This window comes from Triticum dicoccoides, chromosome 2B, assembly GCF_002162155.2.
Source record: "Triticum dicoccoides isolate Atlit2015 ecotype Zavitan chromosome 2B, WEW_v2.0, whole genome shotgun sequence".
Taxonomy (NCBI): domain Eukaryota; kingdom Viridiplantae; phylum Streptophyta; class Magnoliopsida; order Poales; family Poaceae; genus Triticum; species Triticum dicoccoides.
The window spans coordinates 55,179,674-55,202,021 of record NC_041383.1 but is presented as its reverse complement, the minus strand read 5'-3'; the positions used below and the strand labels follow the sequence as shown (position 1 = coordinate 55,202,021).

The 22,348-nt window shown below is 43.4% G+C and overlaps 2 protein-coding genes and 1 long non-coding RNA gene across 4 annotated transcripts; 2 read left to right on the top strand and 1 right to left on the bottom strand.

The window, feature by feature from the left end:
* The first annotated feature begins 4,911 nt into the window (after positions 1–4,911).
* Positions 4,912–7,489, top strand: LOC119367096. The gene is made up of 2 exons (XR_005176193.1): positions 4,912–5,054; positions 7,139–7,489. It is a non-coding gene; the product is annotated as an uncharacterized LOC119367096 (long non-coding RNA).
* Positions 7,490–11,154: 3,665 nt separating this feature from the next.
* Positions 11,155–16,699, bottom strand: LOC119362116 (uncharacterized protein KIAA0930 homolog). Of its 2 annotated transcripts, XM_037627314.1 has the most exons (12): positions 16,464–16,699; positions 16,277–16,392; positions 15,845–16,037; positions 15,691–15,744; positions 14,969–15,075; positions 14,048–14,165; positions 13,889–13,963; positions 13,560–13,709; positions 12,860–12,914; positions 12,511–12,633; positions 12,092–12,303; positions 11,155–11,630 (listed from the first exon to the last, which is right to left on the bottom strand). In XM_037627314.1, the coding sequence occupies exons 2-12, from the start codon at positions 16,375–16,377 to the stop codon at positions 11,607–11,609; spliced, it is 1,212 nt and encodes a 403-aa protein (XP_037483211.1). In that variant the 5' UTR covers positions 16,378–16,392; positions 16,464–16,699; the 3' UTR covers positions 11,155–11,606. The 2 variants fall into 2 exon arrangements, with proteins under 2 accessions (XP_037483211.1, XP_037483210.1); XM_037627313.1 differs by having other exon boundaries at positions 16,277–16,698.
* A 62-nt stretch (positions 16,700–16,761) lies between these two features.
* Positions 16,762–21,937, top strand: LOC119362117 (lactoylglutathione lyase-like). Its single transcript, XM_037627315.1, has 8 exons — positions 16,762–16,887; positions 16,970–17,119; positions 17,827–17,888; positions 18,451–18,511; positions 18,612–18,691; positions 18,806–18,876; positions 18,977–19,066; positions 21,587–21,937. Exons 1-8 carry the CDS (start codon positions 16,777–16,779, stop codon positions 21,685–21,687), a joined length of 726 nt encoding a protein of 241 aa, XP_037483212.1. The 5' UTR covers positions 16,762–16,776; the 3' UTR covers positions 21,688–21,937.
* Positions 21,938–22,348: the final 411 nt, after the last annotated feature.

The window sequence follows — 22,348 nt, the reverse complement described above, 5'->3', positions numbered from 1 at the left end:
AGATGCTCTACAATTCATTCCATTGCATCATGTTCATTTGAGTCCATCTTGATTCCTGAATTATCGTTGCAAGAGTGCTATATAATGTTGTCTGCTGTCTGTTATCAGAACATGCTCATTTGTCTTTTTTGCCATGTTTGATGTGTGCATCCTATGAGCATGAGCTCTACATGTGTTTTGAACTACATCATTCCATCTTTACAGAGGTTCAATCCATGTATTTTTGTGAGTTGTGTAGTGAGTGCATCAAGCTTGTTAAGTAGGTTGCTGTTGCTGTATTACTAGGCTGAATCTGTTATTTTGTGATGCTATGTAAACCTGCTGCTACAAGTCATTGTATGCATAATCAGGAGATGTTCACTAAGGATGTTTTGTTATACATGTCATGCTCTATCCATCCATTCCCCTGGGTGCATTTATAGTTTGTTTTAGATTGTTGTAATCATGCTCCAAAGTTGCTAAATAATGTTGCTGTCAGCCTGTTAACATTAAGTTCAGTTTTGCCATGTGTTTTGCTAGTGATCCATGCACCCTATGAACTTGATATTGCCATGCTTAGCTTCATAAATGTGTATTCTTACTATTGGTTACCTTGTCATGCCATGTATTGCTCTATGGTGAGTGGTACAAGCTCACAAACATGCCTACTTATCGTTGTTCCTGCCATGTTTGAAACTGTCATATCATTTGCCATGTTTACATGGGTGCCATCATATCTTATGATCATTTTTGGCTCATGGTCAGTAAAGGACTGTTGTTCTATGCATTTAGTAGATTCATGCCATGCCTTTGTTTGCCATGATAAGTTCCTGTACAATGTTGTTTGATAGCTCTAAACATTGCAACCTGATGTTATTTCTGCAAATGTCTGAAACTGTTATTATTTGCAATCTTGCCATGTCTTTTTGAGCATGTTCTAGTGATTTCTGGAGATAGCTCAGTGTTCATGTTTTGTTATGTTTTACCTGTACATCATGCCCATGCCTTTTGTTCTCATGTTGGGGTGTTGTAGCATGTTGTTTTGATGCTTGCAATATGCCTAGTTGCTGTTTTGGACAGCTTGTCCTTTAAACTTGTATAGAGTGTATGTGTTGAACCGTTGCTCCGTTTTGAGTGTGTTCTATATGAAACTTGTTTAGAATTGCATATAATTTCATATTATCATGTTGAATCCATGTTTTGAGGTGTTTGATTGATGTTTGGGTGCATTTTGCATCAATGCCATGTTTAACTTGTTTTGCTCATATCTTCTAGGCTCTAGCTCCGAACTAAATGAACTTTATATGTAACTTGACTAGAATCTCGTGTAGATCATCTTTGTGCATCTTAACTTGCTTTTTAACAACTTGAACATAAGGTTTATTCAGATCTGGACCAATTTCGAAATTTGCATATGAGGACTTACCGGATTTATTATATGTTGTTTCCGGCCTTATTTAAACTTGCTTTTATGTGTTGCTTGTGTATGCATCATCTCTTGCCATGAGTAGCTTCATGTAGTCTTGTCTTGCATCATACTTGGTTGAGCATCATGTCTTGTATATGTGTGGTGTGTTTACCATGTTGTGTGCTTCTTTTCGATAGTTCCCGTTTCGTTGCGATCGTGAGGATTCGTTCGTCTACGCTTGGTTCGGCTTCATCCGTTCATCTTCTTCATGGACTCGTTCTTCTTCCTTGCGGGATTTCAGGCAAGATGACCGCTACCCTGGATCTCACTACTATCATTGCTATGCTAGTTGTTTCGTTCTATCGCTTTGCTGCGCTACCTATCATTTGCTCTTCAAGCCTCCCAATTTGCCATGTCAGCCTCTAACCTTTTTCACCCTTCCTAGCAAACTATTTCTTGGCTATGTTACCGCTTTGCTCAGCCCCTCTTATAGCGTTGTTAGTTGCAGGTGAAGTTGAAGATTGCTCCATGGTGGACAGGATTATGTTGGGATATCACAATATCTCTTATTTAATTAATGCATCTATATACTTGGTAAAGGGTGGAAGGCTCGGCCTTATGCCTGGTGTTTTTTTCCACTCTTGCCGCCCTAGTTTCCGTCATACCGGTGTTATGTTCCCGGATTTTGCGTTCCTTACGCGGTTGGGTGATTTATGGGACCCCCTTGACAATTCGCTTTGAATAAAACTCCTCCAGCAAGGCCCAACCTTGGTTTTACCATTTGCCTCACCACCACCTACTTTTCCCTTGGGAGAAATTAACCCAAGGGTCATCTTTATTTTAGCCCCCCCGGCCAATGCTTGTCTAAGTGTTTGTCTGAACTAGAGCCCTTTGCAGCGCCCCCTCAGGGAAACTTGAGGTCTGGTTTTAGTTGTACGAATTGCTCATCCAGTGTTGCTCTGAGAGCGAGATATGTGCAGCTCCTATCGGGATTGTCAGCGCATCGGGTGGTCTTGCTAGTCTTGTTTTATCATTGTCGAAATGTCTTGTAAACCGGGATTCCGAGTCTGATCGGGTCTTCATGGGAGAAGGTATATCCTTCTTTGATCACGAGAGCTTATCATGGGCTAAGTTGGGACACCCCTACAGGGTATAAACTTTCAAAAGCCGTGCCCGCGGTTATGCGGCAGATGGGAATTTGTTAATGTCCGGTTGTAGATAACTTGACACCAAATCCGAATTAAAACGCATCAACCGTGTGTGTAGCCGTGATGGTCTCTTTTCGGCGGAGTCCGGGAAGTGAACACGGTTTTGGTTTATGTTTGACATAAGTAGGAGTTCAGGATCACCTCTTGATCATTGCTAGCTTCACGACCATTCCTTTGCTTCTCTTCTCGCTCTTATTTGCGTATGTTAGCCACCATATATGCTTAGTCGCTGCTGCAACCTCACCACTTTACCCCTTCCTTACCCATTAAGCTTTGCTAGTCCTGATACCCATGGTAATGGGATTGCTGAGTCCTCGTGGCTCACAGATTTCTACAACAACAGTTGCAGGTACAGGTTATGCGATGATCCTGACGCGGGAGCGATGTTTACTTGTTTTGGAGTCCTTCTTCTGCTTCTTCTTCGATCAGGGAATAGGTTCCAGGTCGGCAGCCTGGGCTAGCAGGATGGATGTCGTTTGAGTTTCTGTTTGTGTTTCATCCGTAGTCGGATGGTGCTCTTATGTTAGATGATGTTGTGTTCGTGTGGCATTGTATGCCTTTTGTATGTATCACCATCTATTATGTAATGTTGATGTAATGATATCCACGCAGCAAAAGCGTCTTCAAGATGCGCTTCTATCCTTGGTGGGACCTTTGAGTTCCTTTAGGATAGGGTTGCATCTTGGGCGTGATAAAGGAAATATAAAATAACAATTCTATTATTGCCACTAGGGCATATTTCCTTCAGCATCGCACGAAGTTTGAAGCATCTCTGGGTCTGTCTCGCTGGGCACGCTCAGATCGGTAGTTTCTCGCGAGCCAGGCCAAGCGGAGCCACAACGAGCGTAGGTGGGTGGGCCCCTTGCACGACACGAGGCTGGAGGGATACGAGGTCTGTACTTGCTTCTTCTTCCACCTCCCTAACCTCCTCCATAATCTCCTTTCTTCCTTCTTCCTTCTAACCTACACAACGATGCTTCGATTCAAAATAAGCTTTACACTAAAAAGATGCACATCGATGTTGTTGTTTCATTTTTGCGATCGATTCATAGTTCCGTCAACCATAAATGCACAATTTTGTGTTCATGTTCGAAGCTATTTTGGACAAATCTTGTCAGATTCGTTGCGCGCGATCGACTGTTTGAAATTTCCCTTTGACCAGTAGCCTAATCTCGCAGTTCCTCACAACATTTGTGTTGTAAGTTTTCTGTTTCGTCGATCCTACTGCACTGATGCCGCAATTACGCACATACTGTATTTCTTCTCCTCTATCATATGTCTCAGAGCCTCCCTGTTCGTCCTTTTCGACGCTGGCGTCGTTCCTTTTGACCTCCTTGCCCATGTCGTACTACTCTGGAGTCAGTTTCCGGCATCGTTCATCTCGGCCTCCTCTCTCTCGTTCTACTGCACCAACGCTGCCATGGCGCGAGCACCACATTTCCCCCCTGTACATTGTCTTCGTGCGGACTTTTTCTGCGCCGACGAGGCTAGCAGCTAGTTCGCCGCGCTGCCAGGGTTCGCGCATGACTCTGTGCTTGTCGTGTAGGACGCGGAGCCACGACCATCGTCCACCGCAGTCGCCATGGTCCGACACGCACTGCATTTCGCCTCTATGTTCCTCTGCCTCAACACTCCTCTGCACGAACTTCATCTGCGGCGGCGGCGCTAGCAACTAGTTCGTCGCGGCGCCGGCAAGAACGCTCACCCGAGACTTCGTGCTCGTCGTGTCAGACGCGACGCCGCGGTCACCGTCCATTGCAATTGCGAGGGACAGTGTGTGTGTTAAGTGTAAGTGTTAGCTCTTAATTGTATCCCTTGTATATAACCAAACACCATGTAGTTGCATGAGCCGAACCAATGCAGGCAACACGCTATGCCAAAATTGCACACCTAATGCGAGAAGACTAGATGCGGGCAACCAAACAATGTGCAGATGTTAGTTTTCGGCCTGCATTCCCTCACCCAGACTCTCTTGAGTCAGGCTAAGCTAAGCCATTCCCAGCTGCTACGGCTGCCAAACACGCCCTAGCTGTTTTCGTGAAAATTGTCAGCAGTTACCGCGGGTGTTGTTTTGATGCAACATTCTGGTAGTAGACTTAGAAGTCGGTCGTCGAGTTTGCCGTGTTATCTTGCGAGTCTCACTTGGCCAGTCAATAAAATCGTCTGCAAGGCCCCACCTCAGTTACATCACTCTCAAGAAGGAAAAGGGAAAAAGAAGAGGAATGAAACGAAGCTACGTACGCGCGCGTGTGTATATATATATATATTCATTCAGTGGACGGGTTCTTCTTCTTCTTGTTACATTTTGAAAACTACGAAGCCAGATATCTTCGACGACATACATACACATATCATGTCGATCACAACAGGACGCTCGCTTCTATTCCCAACTATATTGCTGCTCTTGATGATCCTGCCCACGCTTGGAGGACCCGCCGGCCAATCCTACACAGGTCAAGGTAAGTAAACCTCAATCGTTTCTATGTATGCGCAGAAATCAGTGAATTAAGTTCTGCTGTCCGCGAGCTTACAGATATAAGATAAGTCGATTCACTACTTATCCTTCGTCAGGGCTTGTTCCATTTAGTTTTCCTTTTAGAAGTTGTTCGATTTAGTTGGGATTGAAGGGATTAAATCCAGCACAAGACAAAACCCGTCCGCAAACGCATCCAATCCTTTCCAAACCCGTCGGCTTGGGTGGATGGATGCAAAATCCTTTTTTTTAACCAAATTGTTCTATGGTCAATTTTCATACATATAAAGAAATATGTACATCAAGAGTATAAAAAAAGGAACAAAGAAAAGAGGGAAAAAGGAATTTTGTGTACAACCCCGATGCCCATGGTCAGTGCTGCACTACACTGAGTAACGACCGACTGACAGGTGCTACACTTCTGGCGAGCGTGGCACCCAGGGACCCACTCCTGGTTGCGCAACGTCTAGGTGAAAGGCTCTGCACTACATTGTGCAGCGCCTAGCTGAAAGGATCTGCACAATTTTATATTAAAACCGTTGTAACTTCTAATTCATACATCCAATGAAAATGTGCCTTATATGAATGTTATGCATTTTTATGTGTTGTACGCAATGATGGCATTTTCATTTATGTTAGGATCAATTTGCTTGATGAAAACTCTGTTGCAGAAGTGCATCATAAAATAACTTACAGAATCTGTTAAAACTTACAAACTTGGCATGATGATAGCCATTGACCTATGCATTTGCATCCTACATGAGTTTTGCACTACGTAATGTGTACTATCACGCCATGCCTATGCTTTTTTATGTTAATCATCTTTAACATGTTCATTTCTTGCATCTAAGTGATTGACATCATATAAATGAACTTCGGTTATAGAAATTTGCATTTTATAAGATCCATAGTAATTAATCCTGGCATCATATGAACATGGTATAATAATGAAAGTTGAAACTTTTTTATGTTTACTTTAAGTCCATGTCATTTTCATGCCCACTAAATATCTGCATCACTATGTTTCGAGACACAAAAGTACGTAAGGCTGCTGGCGCTCCTAACGGCTCCCACTAAGCTTTTATATGGCTTTCAATCTAATTTCCCTAGTAGAACACTAGTAGAAAAAGGGTCTAATGCGAAGCTCATTAGTTCCGGTTTGTAATTGAACCGGCACTAATGTGACCATTAGTGTCGGTTGCAATGGCTAGACGGGCGGCGCTCATTAGTACCGGTTCATGGCGAACCTTTAGTACCGGTTCGACCGGTACTAAAGAGGTGGTGGCCTTTAGTACGGGTTGATGGCTCCAACCGGTACTAAGGACCCCCCCCCCTTTAGTACGGGTTCGTGCCACCAACCGGTACTAAAGGGGTGCATTGCCACCCTCAGTGCATAATGTTTAGTCCCACCTCGCTAGTTGAGAGGAGCTCACATCGGTTTATAAGCCCCGCCGCGTCTGCCGTGTCGAGCTCCTCTCTAAGCAGGCCTTTGTGGGCCTATTGCAAGTCCTCTACCCTGTGGGCCCTAGTGGGTTGTACGTGCCTTCATCCTGGCCCAACTAGAGGTTGGATTTCTAGTCGTATGCAGGTCGTGCCGGCCCAGTAGGAGGGCTGTTGTTGTCGTGCCTCATGCCACGTGGTGGCCTCGTGCCTCATGCCACGTGGTGGCTCTTTAGTGTCGGTTCGTGCTGAACTAGGACTAACGGGGGGGGGGCATTTAGTCCCCACACTTTAGTGCCGGTTGCAGAACCGGCACTGAAGGCCCCTACGAACCGGTAATATAGCTCCGTTTTCTACTAGTGAAAGTGTAAAACAAGAGGTCTTCTATATGAATGTGCAACACTTGACATGGTTCTGCATAAATGGTAAAGTGAGAATTTTGTTTTAGTTTAAGTAATATATCGTAATTATTCTGATTGATTATATTTCATACTTGTAACAGTAAAATAATCTGGAATACATTTAAACAACATGTCAACTGCACCTTTTTTTGGAGTTACAGTATTACATGCTTCTACAATTATATAGTAGGAAAAGAGCATGACGTTTGCTTTTTGGATCCATGTACAGTCCGTCCAGGTGGCCTTGGGGGCGGCTCTCCCACACGCCAGCCGCCTACTCCTTGTCCCTCTCCTCAACGTTGCCGTTGTCTTCCACATTGTGAACTTGTAACGACTGCGACTTGAATAGTCTATCAAACTTCACACGAATGGTAAAATACGTTACTTCCCTAAAAAAACCGTGACGGTCGGTTTATATATGGATCAGTTATGTAAATTGGGAAATGTATACGCGTAGCATCACATTTAGTGAATTTGAGTTCTGAGTTCCTCTAAACGCCTACCAAATTTGTATAAGAGTATTCAGTATATGATCAGCAAGCGATAAATTTTCATCATCTTAGTATTATCCAACTGTTTATATTTGGGGTAACCGCACTTTCACTGGCAACCTGTCAGAAGACAGGGACATGGGATTTCCTAGTATTCACTACTGGAATTTCCCTACACGCCAGGCGTTTGGCTCCTCGCCGGTAACTAAACCATGGGCACTCGGCAAACACATATATGCCGAGAGTAGTACTCGGCAAACACAGGTTCACGACGCGCGAGGTGATGTTGCCGAGGGGAAGCCACTTCAAAGAAGGCATAGTCGGTAAATGCCACATACGCCGAAAGCACCACACGGCAAAGAGATGCCATGTGGCATGTCCGTTTGCATTTGATGGCTTCGTGACTTGTTGTTGTCTTTACCGAGAGCTGAGAAGGATGGCTCGGCAAACCACCTGTCACCGAAACATTCTGACCTGACAGGTGGACCTGTTAGACCCAACTGTCACTAAAACATTCCAAATTATTTCATATATTTTTAAAAGGAAGAATATGAGATGTTTTCTTTGCGGAGAGCTTTGTGGTCTCGCTCGACATCCCACCGTTGGCTGAAGTATTTTGACCTGACAGGTGGGCCCGCTTGTCCCACATGGCAATGCATGCTCTCGGAAAAGAATATCACTACTGGAGTGATACGTTTACCGAGATGCACCATTTGTTTTCCAAGAGTAGCCCATGAAAAAGCATGTCCTACTACTCAGGTGACCCCTTTTCTGAGCGTGTGCTCTCCTTAAAGTGTGTATTTCCGAGTGTTGATCTTGGAAATGTGTCCCATTACTTTTGTTGTCAAGTTGTTTCTTATGTAATCCCGGCAACTGAAAATAAATACATACATTTTCTATCTATATCTTCAGTGGAGAAAATGACATCACATCGAATGAATGTGGGAACTCCTAGCTCCCTAGAAATTCCTCGAGCACACCGCACACATATTTTTCACATAGACATAATTCATACTATTTCACATAGGCCAATAATTCATACAAGTTCATAGAGCAAAAAACATTGCTCAAGCACATGAGACCCAAGTTCACATATTCATACATAGGGTTAACTCATACAACTTCACATATTGCAAAACACATGCAAATTCTAAGTTTCTAGCGGCGTTGCACACGACATGGACACATTCTCTATGCTTTTGGAGGAAGAGGAGGAGGAGGAGGAGGAGGAGGAGATTGCATAAAGGCCTATAAGAGGAGAGTCATGTGAGCATTGTTCATTGATATATAATGAATGGTGGCTATATTAAGAGAATGTTCTACGTCAACGTTTAGCTTGAGCATCTTGAACCTTTCGTTGGTTTTTGCTTGTTCCTTAGCTCTTTTGCTCCCTCTCAGCCTCCCGCCGTTGCTCCTCTTCAACATCCCGCTTCTCCAATAAAGCCTGTAATATGGCAATAGGCTCATATAGGTTGCAACGGTTCTATTTCGAGGCATCGACATATATGAATGGTTATGGTGCTAACCTTAAGACGCGTGATCTCACGCGGCGTGGAGGTCGTGCGACTCCGTATGGACGGAGTTGAGCTTGTGGTCGGCACGCAGACCTCATAGAGCTTGCGATGCGACGAGATGGCGATCGCCCCATTGCAAATGAGGTGGCATCCACCTCTCTTCCACTTGCCAGCAATGACGACCAACTCTGGATCAAGTGGCTGGGACGTAGGTTCGGCGTCCTCCCCATGCGCCTACTTGAAGATTGCTCTAAAGGTTTTGTACTTCTCCGCCAGTCACTGTAGAACTCCTTGCCATCCTTCCCCTTGTGACCTTCTTTCCATGCTTCTAGGATGTGGACCAGGCCACAACGCTCCATCTCCTGCAAAAGGAACAATCAAGCTTAATAAACGGAGATGTACCGTGAGACAAAGTTTACAATCATATTTCACATACCATATGTTGCTTAAGAGTTTTCAGGTTTGTGGCTCCCCTGGACGTGTGCTGGGCCTGGCATTTTCGCTCGATCTCTGCCTTTCTCTACGTGTTGCGCCCGCCATTTTGGGTCACACCAGAGATCAACCAACACTCGGAAACGCCCTAGATCCAGGGCTAGGACCTTTGCCGAGTGGCACTCTCGGAAATGGGTAAGTATTTCCGAGAGTCACATGTTGGGTGTCGGAAAAGAATGTGTCAAATCTTATTTTCCTGTTTTGATTTGTGTTTCTTTGGCCCTCTCTTTTGTGTCTGATATTTGCTATGTTTTTATGACTGATGTTTCAAAATACCATGAGTTTTTGTGACTAATGTTTTGGGTTAGATCTTATTCAAATCGCAACTTCTAAGCACTAAAAAAACTGAAAACATGGGCCGACCGTAACACACAAAAGTAGCTATTCACAGTGGCCAACCCCCCCTCGGTGCCGGTTAACGCCGTAGACCGCCCGGGCCACCGGATGGGCACACAGTAAGAAAACCACCCGAGGGGGGACTGGTAACCACCCCGACATGTGTGTGGCCCAAATATATGTATGAAAGGGCGGTGTGATGTTTAAAATACCCGGTGCACATCTTTGACGTGGGAGATGCCTCACAAACCGGACAAGATGCCAGGATGGTCGAGGACTTCGTGTCTTCATCCCCCAATACGATCCGATGGTAGAGAATCAAGTGAGAGCATGGTCTCAAACTTGATCTGACATCTCACAATGAACTACCATAACAAGGAGAAGTAGTTATTCACCGTGGACAACCCCCTCCCAATGCCGGTTAATGTCGTAGACCGCCCGAGCCACCAGATGGGGCGCACGGTCGGAAAATCGCCAGGTTTATTGAATTGTTTATTCGGGTATTTGACGAGACAATAAGAGGGTTATTGAATTGTTTGTTTTTTGGACGAAAGTTTATTTGAGTTCACTAGCCGCTGCCAATGACAGTTTTTTCGTGAAAAACGGATGCCCTTGAAGTTGATGGTCCCCCCTAAGCTTGAAGATCTGCTTTCGAAAAGCAAAGGACACCAGCCCAGCATGTGATAGCTAATTAGAGGGCACAAGAATTTGACAGGAGGATGGGGGTATTGATGGAGATGTGAACCATTGAATCAAAACCAGATGGATGAAGTGGCGCCAAGCTTCTGGCATTCCCTGTAACAAGAGAGTGCCACAAAAGCTAAAAGGTAAGTCCTATAGGACGGCTGTTCGACCCGTAATGTTGTATGGCGCTGAGTGTTGGCCGACTAAAAGGCGACATGTTCAATAATTAAGTGTGACAAAAATGCGTATGTTGAGATGGATCTGTGGCCACACGAGGAAGGATAGAGTCCGTTATGATGATATACGAGATAGAGTTGGGGTAGCACCAATTAAAGAGAAGGGTGTCCGACATCATTTGAAATGGTTTGAGCATAATCAAGACAGGCTTCCAAAAGCTCCAGTGCATAGCGGACGGCTAAAACATGCAGAGAATGTCAAGAGAGACTGGGGTAGACCAAATTTGACATGGGAGGAGTCCGTTAAGAAAGACCTGAAGGATTGGAATATCACCAGAGAACTAGCTATGTATGCGTGGAAGCTTGCTATCCATGTGCCAGAGCCATGAGTTGGTCGCGAGATCATATGGGTTTCATCTCTAGCCTACCCCAACTTGTTTGAGACTAAAAACTTTGTTGTTGTTGTTGTAGGTGTGATACAAGCACACCTGATTAGTCCTGATGACAAGCCAGGGCCTGCCTCACGATATTCAACGTGCTACTCCACTGAAATTAGGCTTATAGCGGACTAAAGGCCGCAACTTTTAAACGACTTAATAATCTTTTCCTCAGAAAGAACAACTCAATATTTACATGCCTAGCCATCTAGTCTGCAGCACAGAGACTGGCTGAAACACCACAAGTTTGTTCTAACAAGTACTCGCTCGCTCCTTAAAGAAATATGAGAGCGTTTAGATCACTACGAAATATAGTAATCTAAACACTCTTGTATTTCTTTACAGAGAGAGTACGTAACAAAGTACACACGCACACGCACAATCACATAAATTCCAGTTTCTTGTTGGATCCATCCATCCTCACACGCCATCACAGCCTACAACCTATCCAACCACAAACTTCCGCGCAATCTCCACGAACGGTAGAGATTGTGCGGTTCATGGAGATTGCGCAAAAGTTTACTGGTACATTGGCATAAGATCCATATCATTGGTGGAATTGCAGCCTCAGAAGTCCAAAGGTGGCGTTTCCTGGTGCATCGGCAGGATATGTCAGTGCGTCAGCATGTCATAACATCATTAGCTAGATTAATTAGACTAAACAAAATATGAGCGGCACCCAATCTACTTTTATTACAACTAGACGCCGATAAAATCTATGCCTGAAGATCAGAGATAATCATCTGTGAGCAAGGCTGTCCACAGAAGCACCATTTAAGCTGACTAGTATGCACTTCTAGTTTTTTTTACAGGTATAGACCGATATTTAGTTATTTACCTTCACAGTCTTAAGCCCATCGAAAACATGACTGAATTCAGTGACATAAGGAAAATATAAAATATAAATTCATAAGCAATAATCTCACTCGGTTATGGCTTAACATAAAATCCATGACTGTGATGTAGTGATATGAGGAAAATAAGTAAGAAAGGGATGGGATTACTTTCCAACAATTTTAAACATTAACCAGGAGCGACAGTGAAGACCTTACCTTGTGCAACAGGTCGTGGGCAATAAAGTCCCAAGGAAGAGATACTGACATCAAACAACACTTGAGAGGAAGAAGCTTATCATCCGGTCGTTTGTTGGCAGATGCAGCCTCGAAGGCCTGCTCTGCTAACTTTGATGCAGCAGAAGCCGCCTTACGAACAAGAACCCGGAAGTTATCCCCTACATCTTTCTTCGATCTCTCACGGCTCTGATCTGATAAATAAATAAAAAAACATCCATTTCAGTTTGACACGTCGACAACTTGTAGTAGAGCTACAGCAAAACAGAAAGTGCATGGGCATATTTGAGGTTGTGTATAAAGTTTGTTATTGCTCATAACGGAAGTGGGCGATGCAAATTGTAAACTAGATTGCACAGAAAAGTGGGACGTTTGCAGAGAATAGACAGAGCATAGAAAACCTGCAATCCCAGAAACAGCAACTTCAACTTCCCCACGACCTTCAGGGCCCCTCATGAAAAGTTTATCAAGTTTAGTATTGTCCTGCCCAAGTGAGAGGAAGCTCCCGAATTTGGATCTGCCAGCTGGTAACATTAGGGGAAGTACATTTTAGAGAACTATAAAATCTATTAAAATCTCAAACAGGACATCACCTATCTAGGTTGAGCAAAGTGGCAACCAGTTAGAAGTAGTATTACTAAAGACTGAACCGTTGCAGAGAACAAAATACTTGCAGAAAATAATACTACTTGATAATAGGACCACAAGCGCAATAGTTTCCCAGTAAATAAAGTAAATGTATGAACTAACCATCATAAGCTTCACGGACATTTTGATAGCTGACATAGCCTGAGAAGAGTGTTCTCTGCAATAGAAAACATAGTAAGCTCCACTTAACAAAATCACCATGAAATTCTGGATTCCTTTTGAGAAGGATGAGGAGTGTAAAACGGATTTTGGAGAATTACATCACAGAGTAATATGGATTTCTTCCTAAAGGGACATGTGTTACTAGCAAATACTGCATACGGTCAGAAATATCTCCCAGAAACAGAGTAATATGGATTTCTTCCTAAAGGGACATGAAGTATAACTACGTTTTAAGCAGCAGGTTATGTGAGCATGCAGAGAGTAGTTTAAATATAGATCAATAAACAAAAAAGAATAGGGAGCAGACAGATAGATATTTGCAGTACTTGTAAGCAGCCCTTGGCCTTACTGCGGGCAGGATCCCACTGAAGCTGCAGGCTAGAACAAAACAGATGAGAGAAGAGAGAAGGGCTGGCTGGGAAAGCTGCTTCACACGACAGAGCACAGACAACAGTTGTACAGTTCAGGGGTCGATTTTGTAAAATAGTTGAACTACTAGAGAAGATGTCTGGTCGACCCCCTGAACAATAGACATTGCTATAGTTCAGGGGTTGTCTGGACATCTTCTCTACCAATATTATCTTACATAATGAATCTGAAAAAGGTCACAAAGAAACCTTCATTTAGGAAGAGAGTGAACCTTTGGTGGGTTCTCTCTACTGCTCCCAGAGTTGAACCCAGATTGTACATTTGAACTGACGTTGCTTGCTTCAGTTTCTTCTTCAGGAAATGCTGCCCCATCATGCGCATTGAGAATCACACAATAGCAGTGTTCTGGGTCTGACAAAACCTGCTCAAATTTACAAGATCACTTTACTCTTTATGGTCAACTTAGAAAGTATATGGTCAAAGCCATCTAAAGGAAAACCAAGGAATATCAGTGATAAACCGTAGGCATCTACAACATTTGCAAAGTATTGCCAGAACACGATGTTATGTAATTTTTGGGAGAAGTAAATTAGAACTCACCACAGCATCAAAAGGATCATCGAAGTCATCAACTGAGAAATAAATGTTGGGATATGCAGGTACTGTTTCTACAGCCTATTAAAGAGATATGAGTTACGACAGATTATTTATATTGAAAGGCTGTTTCTCTGAAAAGATGATACCAGATTTTTTTTTTACCTTTCTTTGATCAAGGCGGAAATTTACACGGCTAGGGGATGCATATACAGTTTTCGAAACCTTATAAATTGGAGGCAACCGCTTGCTTTTGTCTGCACGATTGCGAAGATTGCTGATACTGTGGAAGTAGATTATAAGAAGCACATAACCAACCATTAAATATTACTGAGGGGAGTTATGAAAAAAAAAGGTTTTGTTGTGCATGACAATCGATACTACTAGCACTCTAAGATTTGTGAGTCCCTTAACATTCCAGGGCAAACTCAAGCTGAAAGATAAATTTGTGGTCACAAATTGTTCAGCCAGCTAATGAAAAAAGTATGATTGTACCACCAACCCAGACCCGTTTCTCAACATTTAGTTGAAACAGAGAATGCTGTTTCAATACGGAATTAGATGACATGACAATCATTATTTGCCAGCCGTCTTAGATTTTGATAAAGGGTGAGAAACTATGAACCAAAAATCTGGGGAGTTCTTTAACTGACTATAGCTAACAGACCAAAAGTGTTGTATCAATATAAGCATTTACTTCATTTAGCACCCTGTTGCCATTGGCGATCTGCCAAGACGTGATGAAAGAAGAGGAATAATTGAGAGTAGAAGGATAGTTGGTAGATTTCTCTCTATTTGTTCAGCTTAACCATTCTCTGGGTACAGACTGGCTTATATAGCCTAGAGCTCAACACACGGCCACATCCATGCTGAACACACACGAATTCTGCACCACCGTTTTTACACCTCTTCTATACGGAGGCGCCTCCTGAATATATGTCTCAACTCCAGTGTCTCGCACACCAGCCACGACACCTCAATAGATCACCGAAAAAGGTTTGCAGTTGTTCTTATGCATAGTTATAGCTAATTGTTCAGAGCATAGAAAGCTTGTAAGATCTTAGCAGAAGTGCCACAGAAACATACCTGCACAATGCCACTGTGACAGTATATGACGTGTGAGCGACTAAATTCAAATAGAAGGAACGTTCCCAATCAACCTCAGTTGAATTAGCATTGATGAGCTTTTGAAGCTGGCAATTGCAAAAGAGGAGCATATTTAGCCCAGTAATTCAACAGAAAGTAATTGTTCTTATCATGGGTTCTCCAACTAACACTATGTTAACCAGATAAGAATTTCCCCATTGCCACTAGTCTTAAAAATTACACCTCCCAAACATGAAAATTGCTGTACTGAGTGTTCCTCTGTTCATGCATACAAAGTTGTAAATGAAAAGGGATCTAACATTGTCGTCATGCAACTCACAGATAAAAATTTCCAGTACGGTATGTTCATTACAGTTATACATATGAAAATTGTGTAGCATGTACCCAAAAGAGGCTCCTTCAGCAGTTAAGAACAACAAATTAGAATATATATTTTTGTATATATAGGGTTAATGAAATAAAACAATGAGAACATTTTCCCTTAAAAAGCAGTTTATTTTAACAATAGTTACAAAAACTGTTAGCTTAACTGAATACAGAGCATATACTTGTTATGGTTGCAACTGAATTAACTCAACAGTAGAGAACATACAGATACAAAAAGAAGTGAAGTGGATTTAGCCAAAACTTAGCTAAAAAGGAAGCCTCAAGAATTAGCCAAAAAATGTGAAGTAAAGTGGATTTAGCATGGCTTCATTTACCCTAGGAGCCCATCTCCGCACGAAAAAGGGAGGCAGATCTTCCATTTTCTGCATCTACAGCCAGCAGCAACAAACGGTGAGATATGCATATTGCACAGGGCAACATCGCATCAGGCTAACATAAGGGGAAAATCAGCAGGCCTATAGAAGGTACCGTGCTATTGACAAAGAAGACGAGGTCGTCCTCCTCCCTGTTACTCGAGACCCTACCACGCACGAAGAAGAGATCAAGCATCTCATGCCAGAACTTATCATCCATCTCGACGTCCGACGGATCGTCCTCGGCCTCGACCACTGTCCACCCGATCAGATGCGAGTGCTTCTTCACCATGCTGAGCAGTTCGGCCCTGAAAACAGAAACACGTACAGAACAGCAGATCATATATCCAGTTGCACAGCAAAACAGCAACGGTGTTCGAGAAGGCCACTACCGAAGTATACAAGCAGTCGGCACAGGTACGCTGAGGCTAGTCGTGGGCGGTTGCGCCGATCGGAATTTTGGCTTCTACTATGATCGAATTGTGCGTGCTGGAGCTACAAACCGAAGAGGGGAGAAGAGGCAGAGAGATGGGGAGACGGCGCATACCTCGAGGGCGCTGCCTGGCCGTCGCCGCCGGTCAAGTCAGTAGGCGATCTCTCGACGGGGACCTCCCCGGACGGCGAGGAGGTGGAAGGCGGCGCCGCCATCGCGCGGCACGGCAGCTGGGGAGAAGGGGATCAGGAGGGGGCGCGCGTGGGAAGCAACCGCCAATTCCCCCGCCGAATATTCTTACCCCGAGAACCACGCACGCGGCCTGGGAAGCAGGAGAAGGACCCGATGCCCGGCAGCGGTGGAGACTCGACTGGGGCCTGGGGGAGCGGAGCGGAGCAGGGGAGGAAGACGGGGGAGCGGATCTCCGGCGCCGGTCGCCAACACGTGGCCCGCCAGGCGCGAAGACGTGGCGCGTCGCGTCTGCCAGCGCACCCGAACCCGACGGATCGGTCCAGACCCAGCACACCGCACCGCACGCCAGGACGCCAGCTCACCAGCCGAGCCAGCCTTTCCTCTATCCTCTCCCCTAAATAATCCCGCCGTACCGCTCTGCCATGGCCGCCGCCGCCACACTCCGCTCCGCTCTCCTCTCCTCCTGCCCCGCCCTCCGCCGCCTCTCCTCCGCCTCCGCCGCGCCGCGCGGCCCCCGCCTCGCCCAGCCCAAGGTCTCCGCGGTTCCCCGCTCGCTTGCTCGTTCGCGGGTTCCGTTCGCACTTGCGCTCACGGTTTCTCATCGGGGTTCTGCAGGGGTTCGCCCGGGCTCGCCGGTCGTACCCGGCCGCGTTCGCCGCCTCCGCCATGTCGACGTCGTCGGGGGCCAAGGAGGCGCCGGCCAACAACCCGGGCCTGCAGGCCGAGGCTGACCCCGCCACCAAGGGCTACATCATGCAGCAGACTGTAAGCCGCTCCCTCCCTCTGCTTCGCACTACTACGTTCAGCCGCGGATTCAGCTGGTATACGTGTGCTATTGGATTCAGTTTGGGGCTTCCGTGGGTTTGATTTGTGGAGTGGAAGCCGCTATGTGGCTGGATTTGGCAGAAGCAATCTGTCGAACACTTGGTGGTCCGTGGGTGCTTGTAGCTTCAGGGCTATAAAAATTGGGAGAAAGCAACACTTGCCGAGGCCGAAGTGATGGGTGCTGTTAGTTCCATGTGGTGTGATAATTTCGAGCAGCATTGTTGGTTTTGCAGCTGCAGAGTTAACTTATCATCCTTCTCTGTTCACTTCAACACTTGTGGTATGGAGTTGTTCTCCCTAATGCTGGAAACTACTCCCTCTGTCCCACAATATAAGAGCGTTTTTGACACTGCACAGTGTCAAAAACGCTCTTATATTATGGGACGGAGGGAGTATGTGTTTGGGTGGTACCATAGGCAGTTCATCAAAGGCTTTCATGGGCTTGTATTTTCGATAGGGGTGCTTTGAATGCTTCGCAATAGACTGAGGAAATTTTTGGTGTTAATGTACTAGGCCATGAAACTTCAGTTGTTCTGCAATTGATCCAACAGTTGGTGGACCAGCTTGTTGCTAGCAGCATTTCAGGTCGTCCCAATCGGTTGCTATTACCATAATGAAATTTTCTCTCTCTTTTTTTTGGCTTATAGATGTTCCGCGTGAAGGACCCAAAAGTGAGCCTTGACTTCTACTCGCGTGTGATGGGCATGTCGTGAGTTGTCTCTCTTCTGTCTTCCTTCAGATAATGTGTTCGTGCATGTGAGAAGAACATCCATGTGTCATCAATTTCCTTAATGAAATCTGTAAATGTTCTATTTAATTTTTTTGGATTTTCAAGGAAAGCTAGTATCGTTGCATATCAATTATCAAGTCATGCTCTGAATTTTCTCCTATTGTATGTCTGGCAAACTAACATGAGTAATGGTGTGCGTAGTTGCGTGGAAATGTGGTAATTCCGTAATTGGTACCTGGAGCAATAAGGATCTGACCCAAAAGGGAATAAGCTGTATATTTCAGTTCTATTGCACAACAGAAAGCTCAAGGCCTTAGTTTTGGCCTCTTGCTATATGAAAGCTCAAGGCATTGAAGTTATACAAGCAGGAAGCAGAAGGCTACGATTAGTGACTAAGAGGTTTCATAGACATGCTAATGAATAGGAATTTCAGAGTGTCTCAAATGTAGTTTTACACTATGAGTATGCATCAAAACCATACTGCGCTGTCATGCTATATTAACTGTTTGTTGTTTCTTTTATGTTTTGTTAACAAAACCAGGTTGCTGAAAAGGTTGGATTTTGCTGAGATGAAATTCAGTTTGTATTTTCTTGGTTACGAGGTAAGAGTTTCTTGATTAGGGGAACAATAAATCATTTGAACGTGAAAATTTACTTGAATGAGCTAACACCTCTGGTTCTTTACCTTGCCATTGCCGATAGGATTTGTCTGCAGCCCCTGCTGATCCTATCCAGCGGACTGGATGGACTTTTGGGCAAAAGGCTACAATCGAGCTCACTCAGTATGTTCTGTTACTTTTCATTATTTTCTTTATCTGAGTGAAGATGTCCTTGATTGTTTCTCAGTAGCACCAACCACCCACTAATATATTAATAAACTTCTGGTTTCACTGTAGCAACTGGGGCACAGAAAATGATCCTGAATTCAAAGGGTACCATAATGGGAACTCCGACCCTCGTGGATTCGGTATGTGCAACAAAAATTTATGTGTAAAAATGTTACCACTGCAACTCACCATGAATTTCTTAGATGCTGCAACTCTCATATCTTATTTTTGTTTATTCAGGCCATATAGGGGTAACTGTGGATGATGTCTACAAGGCATGTGAGCGCTTCGAACATCTTGGGGTCGAGTTTGTGAAGAAACCAGATGATGGTAAAACTATGTTGCCCACTACTTTTACATCGTCAATATTATGTGTTGTACAGGTGTTGCATATGGCCTTGATACCGAACTTCCAATACAAATCATGGCCAATGTTAAGGGAGAAAGCAAGAGACTTAGTTAAAAGACTTGTATGAATAGGACTGTCATATTAACTATAGTATTATTTGAGTTACTCTGTTTTTTGGGGTGGTGGTATAGCGCTTTTATGTTGGTGCACACCGTTATTCATTGCTGTTATCTAGAATTGTCCTCAACTACTGACATGCTTCATTATTTGAGTTGTTCCAGCAATATCCGTACTTCTTTAGATTCCTATCCTTATGCAATGCTTCCATCTAGAGTTGTCCGCAAACTATTGATTGGTTTTGACTTTGTGTGGAGCACTATTGAGCTTTTTACCTTCCTACTTTCGAAGACAGCCAATTCAACATTACATGTTCCCACTATTTCTCTATTATTATCTGAATTGTCATTTATTATTGGCCTGTGGCTAAAATTATGCAGGTGATATTTCCACTTTTCCTCAAAAGATTAATGTTTGCATTATTAGCATAATGCGGGACATCAGGCAGATGATTTTTCTGCTTTGTCATTGTACTGCATGTTGAGTATTGAAATGTGGTGCTCAGGCTTTTGTGCAAAACAACTAGGCAGATCTGTTTTACATCCAGCATCTACTTCGTCTATTATTTGTATCATGTTTGTGTTAAATTCTTGTTAGTGAGTGGAGCGGAGTGGAGTAATAGGTGCTACTACTCACTTGATGCACTTCACATAGTAATATATTATATTTCATTGGTGAATGCATTACCTGCATTACTCGAATAACAATCTAAAAAAAATCAAGGCATGTGTTTCATGTAGTTTACAATCTTCGAGGGCATCCACAAAACTCTTTAACACCCGCAATATCTTCTAAATCTTGAGGGATCCGTTGAGCCCAAGGCTTCCTTGGATCACTCAACTATCGCAAAATCTTGGATGGCCACTACTGTAGCATCTTGGACATTTCGCCCCAGAGACCTAGGCAATGTGTCTCATCTTGTGTCATGTAAATGGGTGTTGGTCCCTCCTACTGTGCCTCAAGTCATTGGTTAAGTGGAGTGAAGTGTTGAACATCTATGCTTATGACGATGAATCTACCGAAGGCTGACTTTAAGGCTTCTAAACTAGTCATGTTTGGGTTTATATACTCTGATAACTCATGCTCATCTATGACCAGCCTATCAAGAGAAACAATATTTTGGTTTGCTCCAATATCTTAATACTCAAATTTAATATTTGAAGGAATATATTTATCCACTTCATAATTAAATCTCAACAACAATGGCATTGTGGCAAGTTGTGGATGGGTTAAATGGGGAGGAGAGCATGTAGTATTTATACTTATAGGATACCTGTTAGAGCCATATGTGTGGGACAGTCATATTATTGGTGAACCCAACTAACTTTATCACGCAGAGGGACAACCATATTAGGACAGTCATGTAACTTCTATGCTCAACCAATTGGCACAAGCAAACCTCAACGTGTTAAATATACAAATCAATATTCTATACAATCTTCATGTAAAGTAAATGAGAGTATTCTAGTCTCAAACATGTAAGACGCTTTGAATCACTCTAGCATAGTGGCCAACACATATGCATGGAAAAGATCTTAATCATTTGTTATTTATTTTTCTTTATAGCTCATACATTCTATTTGATTCTAAGATATACATTGTTTGATGTGACACTTCAGCTAAAACATTAGTTGATTGAAAAGAATCTATGAATTCTCTAATATAATTATATGGGCCAGCCTGCTACTTAAGTTAACCGTTTCCAAGTGAATGGTCTATATACGTGATTTCAATTTTCACAAAATAAATGGTGAAATATTTGTTTGGGGTGGTGATATGACATTTTTCTGTTGATGCCCACCCCTTGTACGTTGCTTCAATCTAGAGTTATCTCCAAACCGTTGTTTGGTTTCAACCTTCTGTGGAGCTATTGAGCTCACCTTCTTATTTTGGAAGACAACCAACTTAACCTTTTGTGGCTTGAATTAACACTAATGTTTGCAGCATTACTGATGTGGACTTTTGTGCTTTGTTTGCCGCACTATGCATCTAGTCTTAAAATGTTGCACTATGCTTTAGTACAAAACAACTCTTTTTTATATCTGTAATCTACTTCTGTGGTTTTAACCATTTGTATCATCCTCGTGTCAAATTAATGATAGGAGTTGAGTGAATAGGTGCTGCTAGTCACTAGATGCATTTGTACAACTTGAAAGATATGCATTGAAATTTCAGCAACTAGTTCGGTTTTACTCTCGAGTCGTTCAAACTTATCACCACAATTTATGGATGTAAAAGTAGAGATAGCTGATGCATAAAATCTGTTGCTGATGACTGCACTAGCCGAGTATTTTTTTGACCAGAAATGTTAATTCTCTTTGTACTTTAATATCTGTTTACTAATGCTTAGAGCAGCGATGCAATTAACGGTATCTTGGCCGCAGGGAAAATGAAAGGCATCGCATTCATCAAGGATCCCGATGGCTACTGGATTGAAATATTCGACCTGAAGAGAATCGGGGAGGTGACTGCTACAGCATCATGATGAAGCATAAAACTCAAATAACGGCATCGCTCCTTGAGAAGAAATTATATGAACTCATCAGTTATATGAACTTGTGCTTATATTCTTGTACCGCTAGTCACATTGTCATGAGCAAAGATGTCATGTGACCGATGTCTGAGCACAGATAGATCTGGCGCTGTAACCATTCAGTAATGTCGTAAGCTGCAGGTTGGATATTTTGGCATAAATAAAGGGCAGACTATTAGTCAGGCGACTCAGAATTTATGAAGTTTCAGTCGCCTCCACCCCCGTTTCAGACTATTTGTTTGCCTGACGTCGCCGCTTCCGAGCAACCGCCACATCTCTGCGCTTCTTCCCGTTGCCGGTTGTCGTCTTGAAACATAGCAAACGCTATCAATTAAAAGTTTAAAACTAATTTTGTAAACATCAGTTTTGCTAAAGCACATTTAGATGCGCCTTAAGTATTGCACATCTAAATCCTATGTCATTGATTTTTACATGAAGGTTCGTGCAAACATTTTCTTCTTTTTTTCCTTTTCCTTTCTAGCGTGATTGAGCCACTTACAAGCGTAATAACTAGAGCACATCTAAATGTGCCCTAGACACTCTTAATATATAACTTTTAGCCTGCATATAACTTTTGTCTAAAGTCAAAATATCTTTACTTTGACCAAAGTTA

Excerpts from the sequence above, each read along its gene's own strand:
- LOC119362116 (XM_037627314.1), bottom strand. The coding sequence starts at position 16,377 with ATGGCGGCGCCGCCTTCCACCTCCTCGCCGTCCGGGGAGGTCCCCGTC. Across the intron at positions 16,038-16,276 it reads GGCCAGGCAGCGCCCTCGAG|GGCCGAACTGCTCAGCATGG; the intron begins GTATGCGCCGTC and ends TTCTGTTTTCAG. Across the intron at positions 15,745-15,844 it reads TCTTCTTTGTCAATAGCACG|ATGCAGAAAATGGAAGATCT; the intron begins GTACCTTCTATA and ends TGCTGGCTGTAG.
- LOC119362117 (XM_037627315.1), top strand. The coding sequence starts at position 16,777 with ATGGCCGCCGCCGCCACACTCCGCTCCGCTCTCCTCTCCTCCTGCCCC. Across the intron at positions 16,888-16,969 it reads CCCGCCTCGCCCAGCCCAAG|GGGTTCGCCCGGGCTCGCCG; the intron begins GTCTCCGCGGTT and ends GGGGTTCTGCAG. Across the intron at positions 19,067-21,586 it reads TGTGAAGAAACCAGATGATG|GGAAAATGAAAGGCATCGCA; the intron begins GTAAAACTATGT and ends TCTTGGCCGCAG.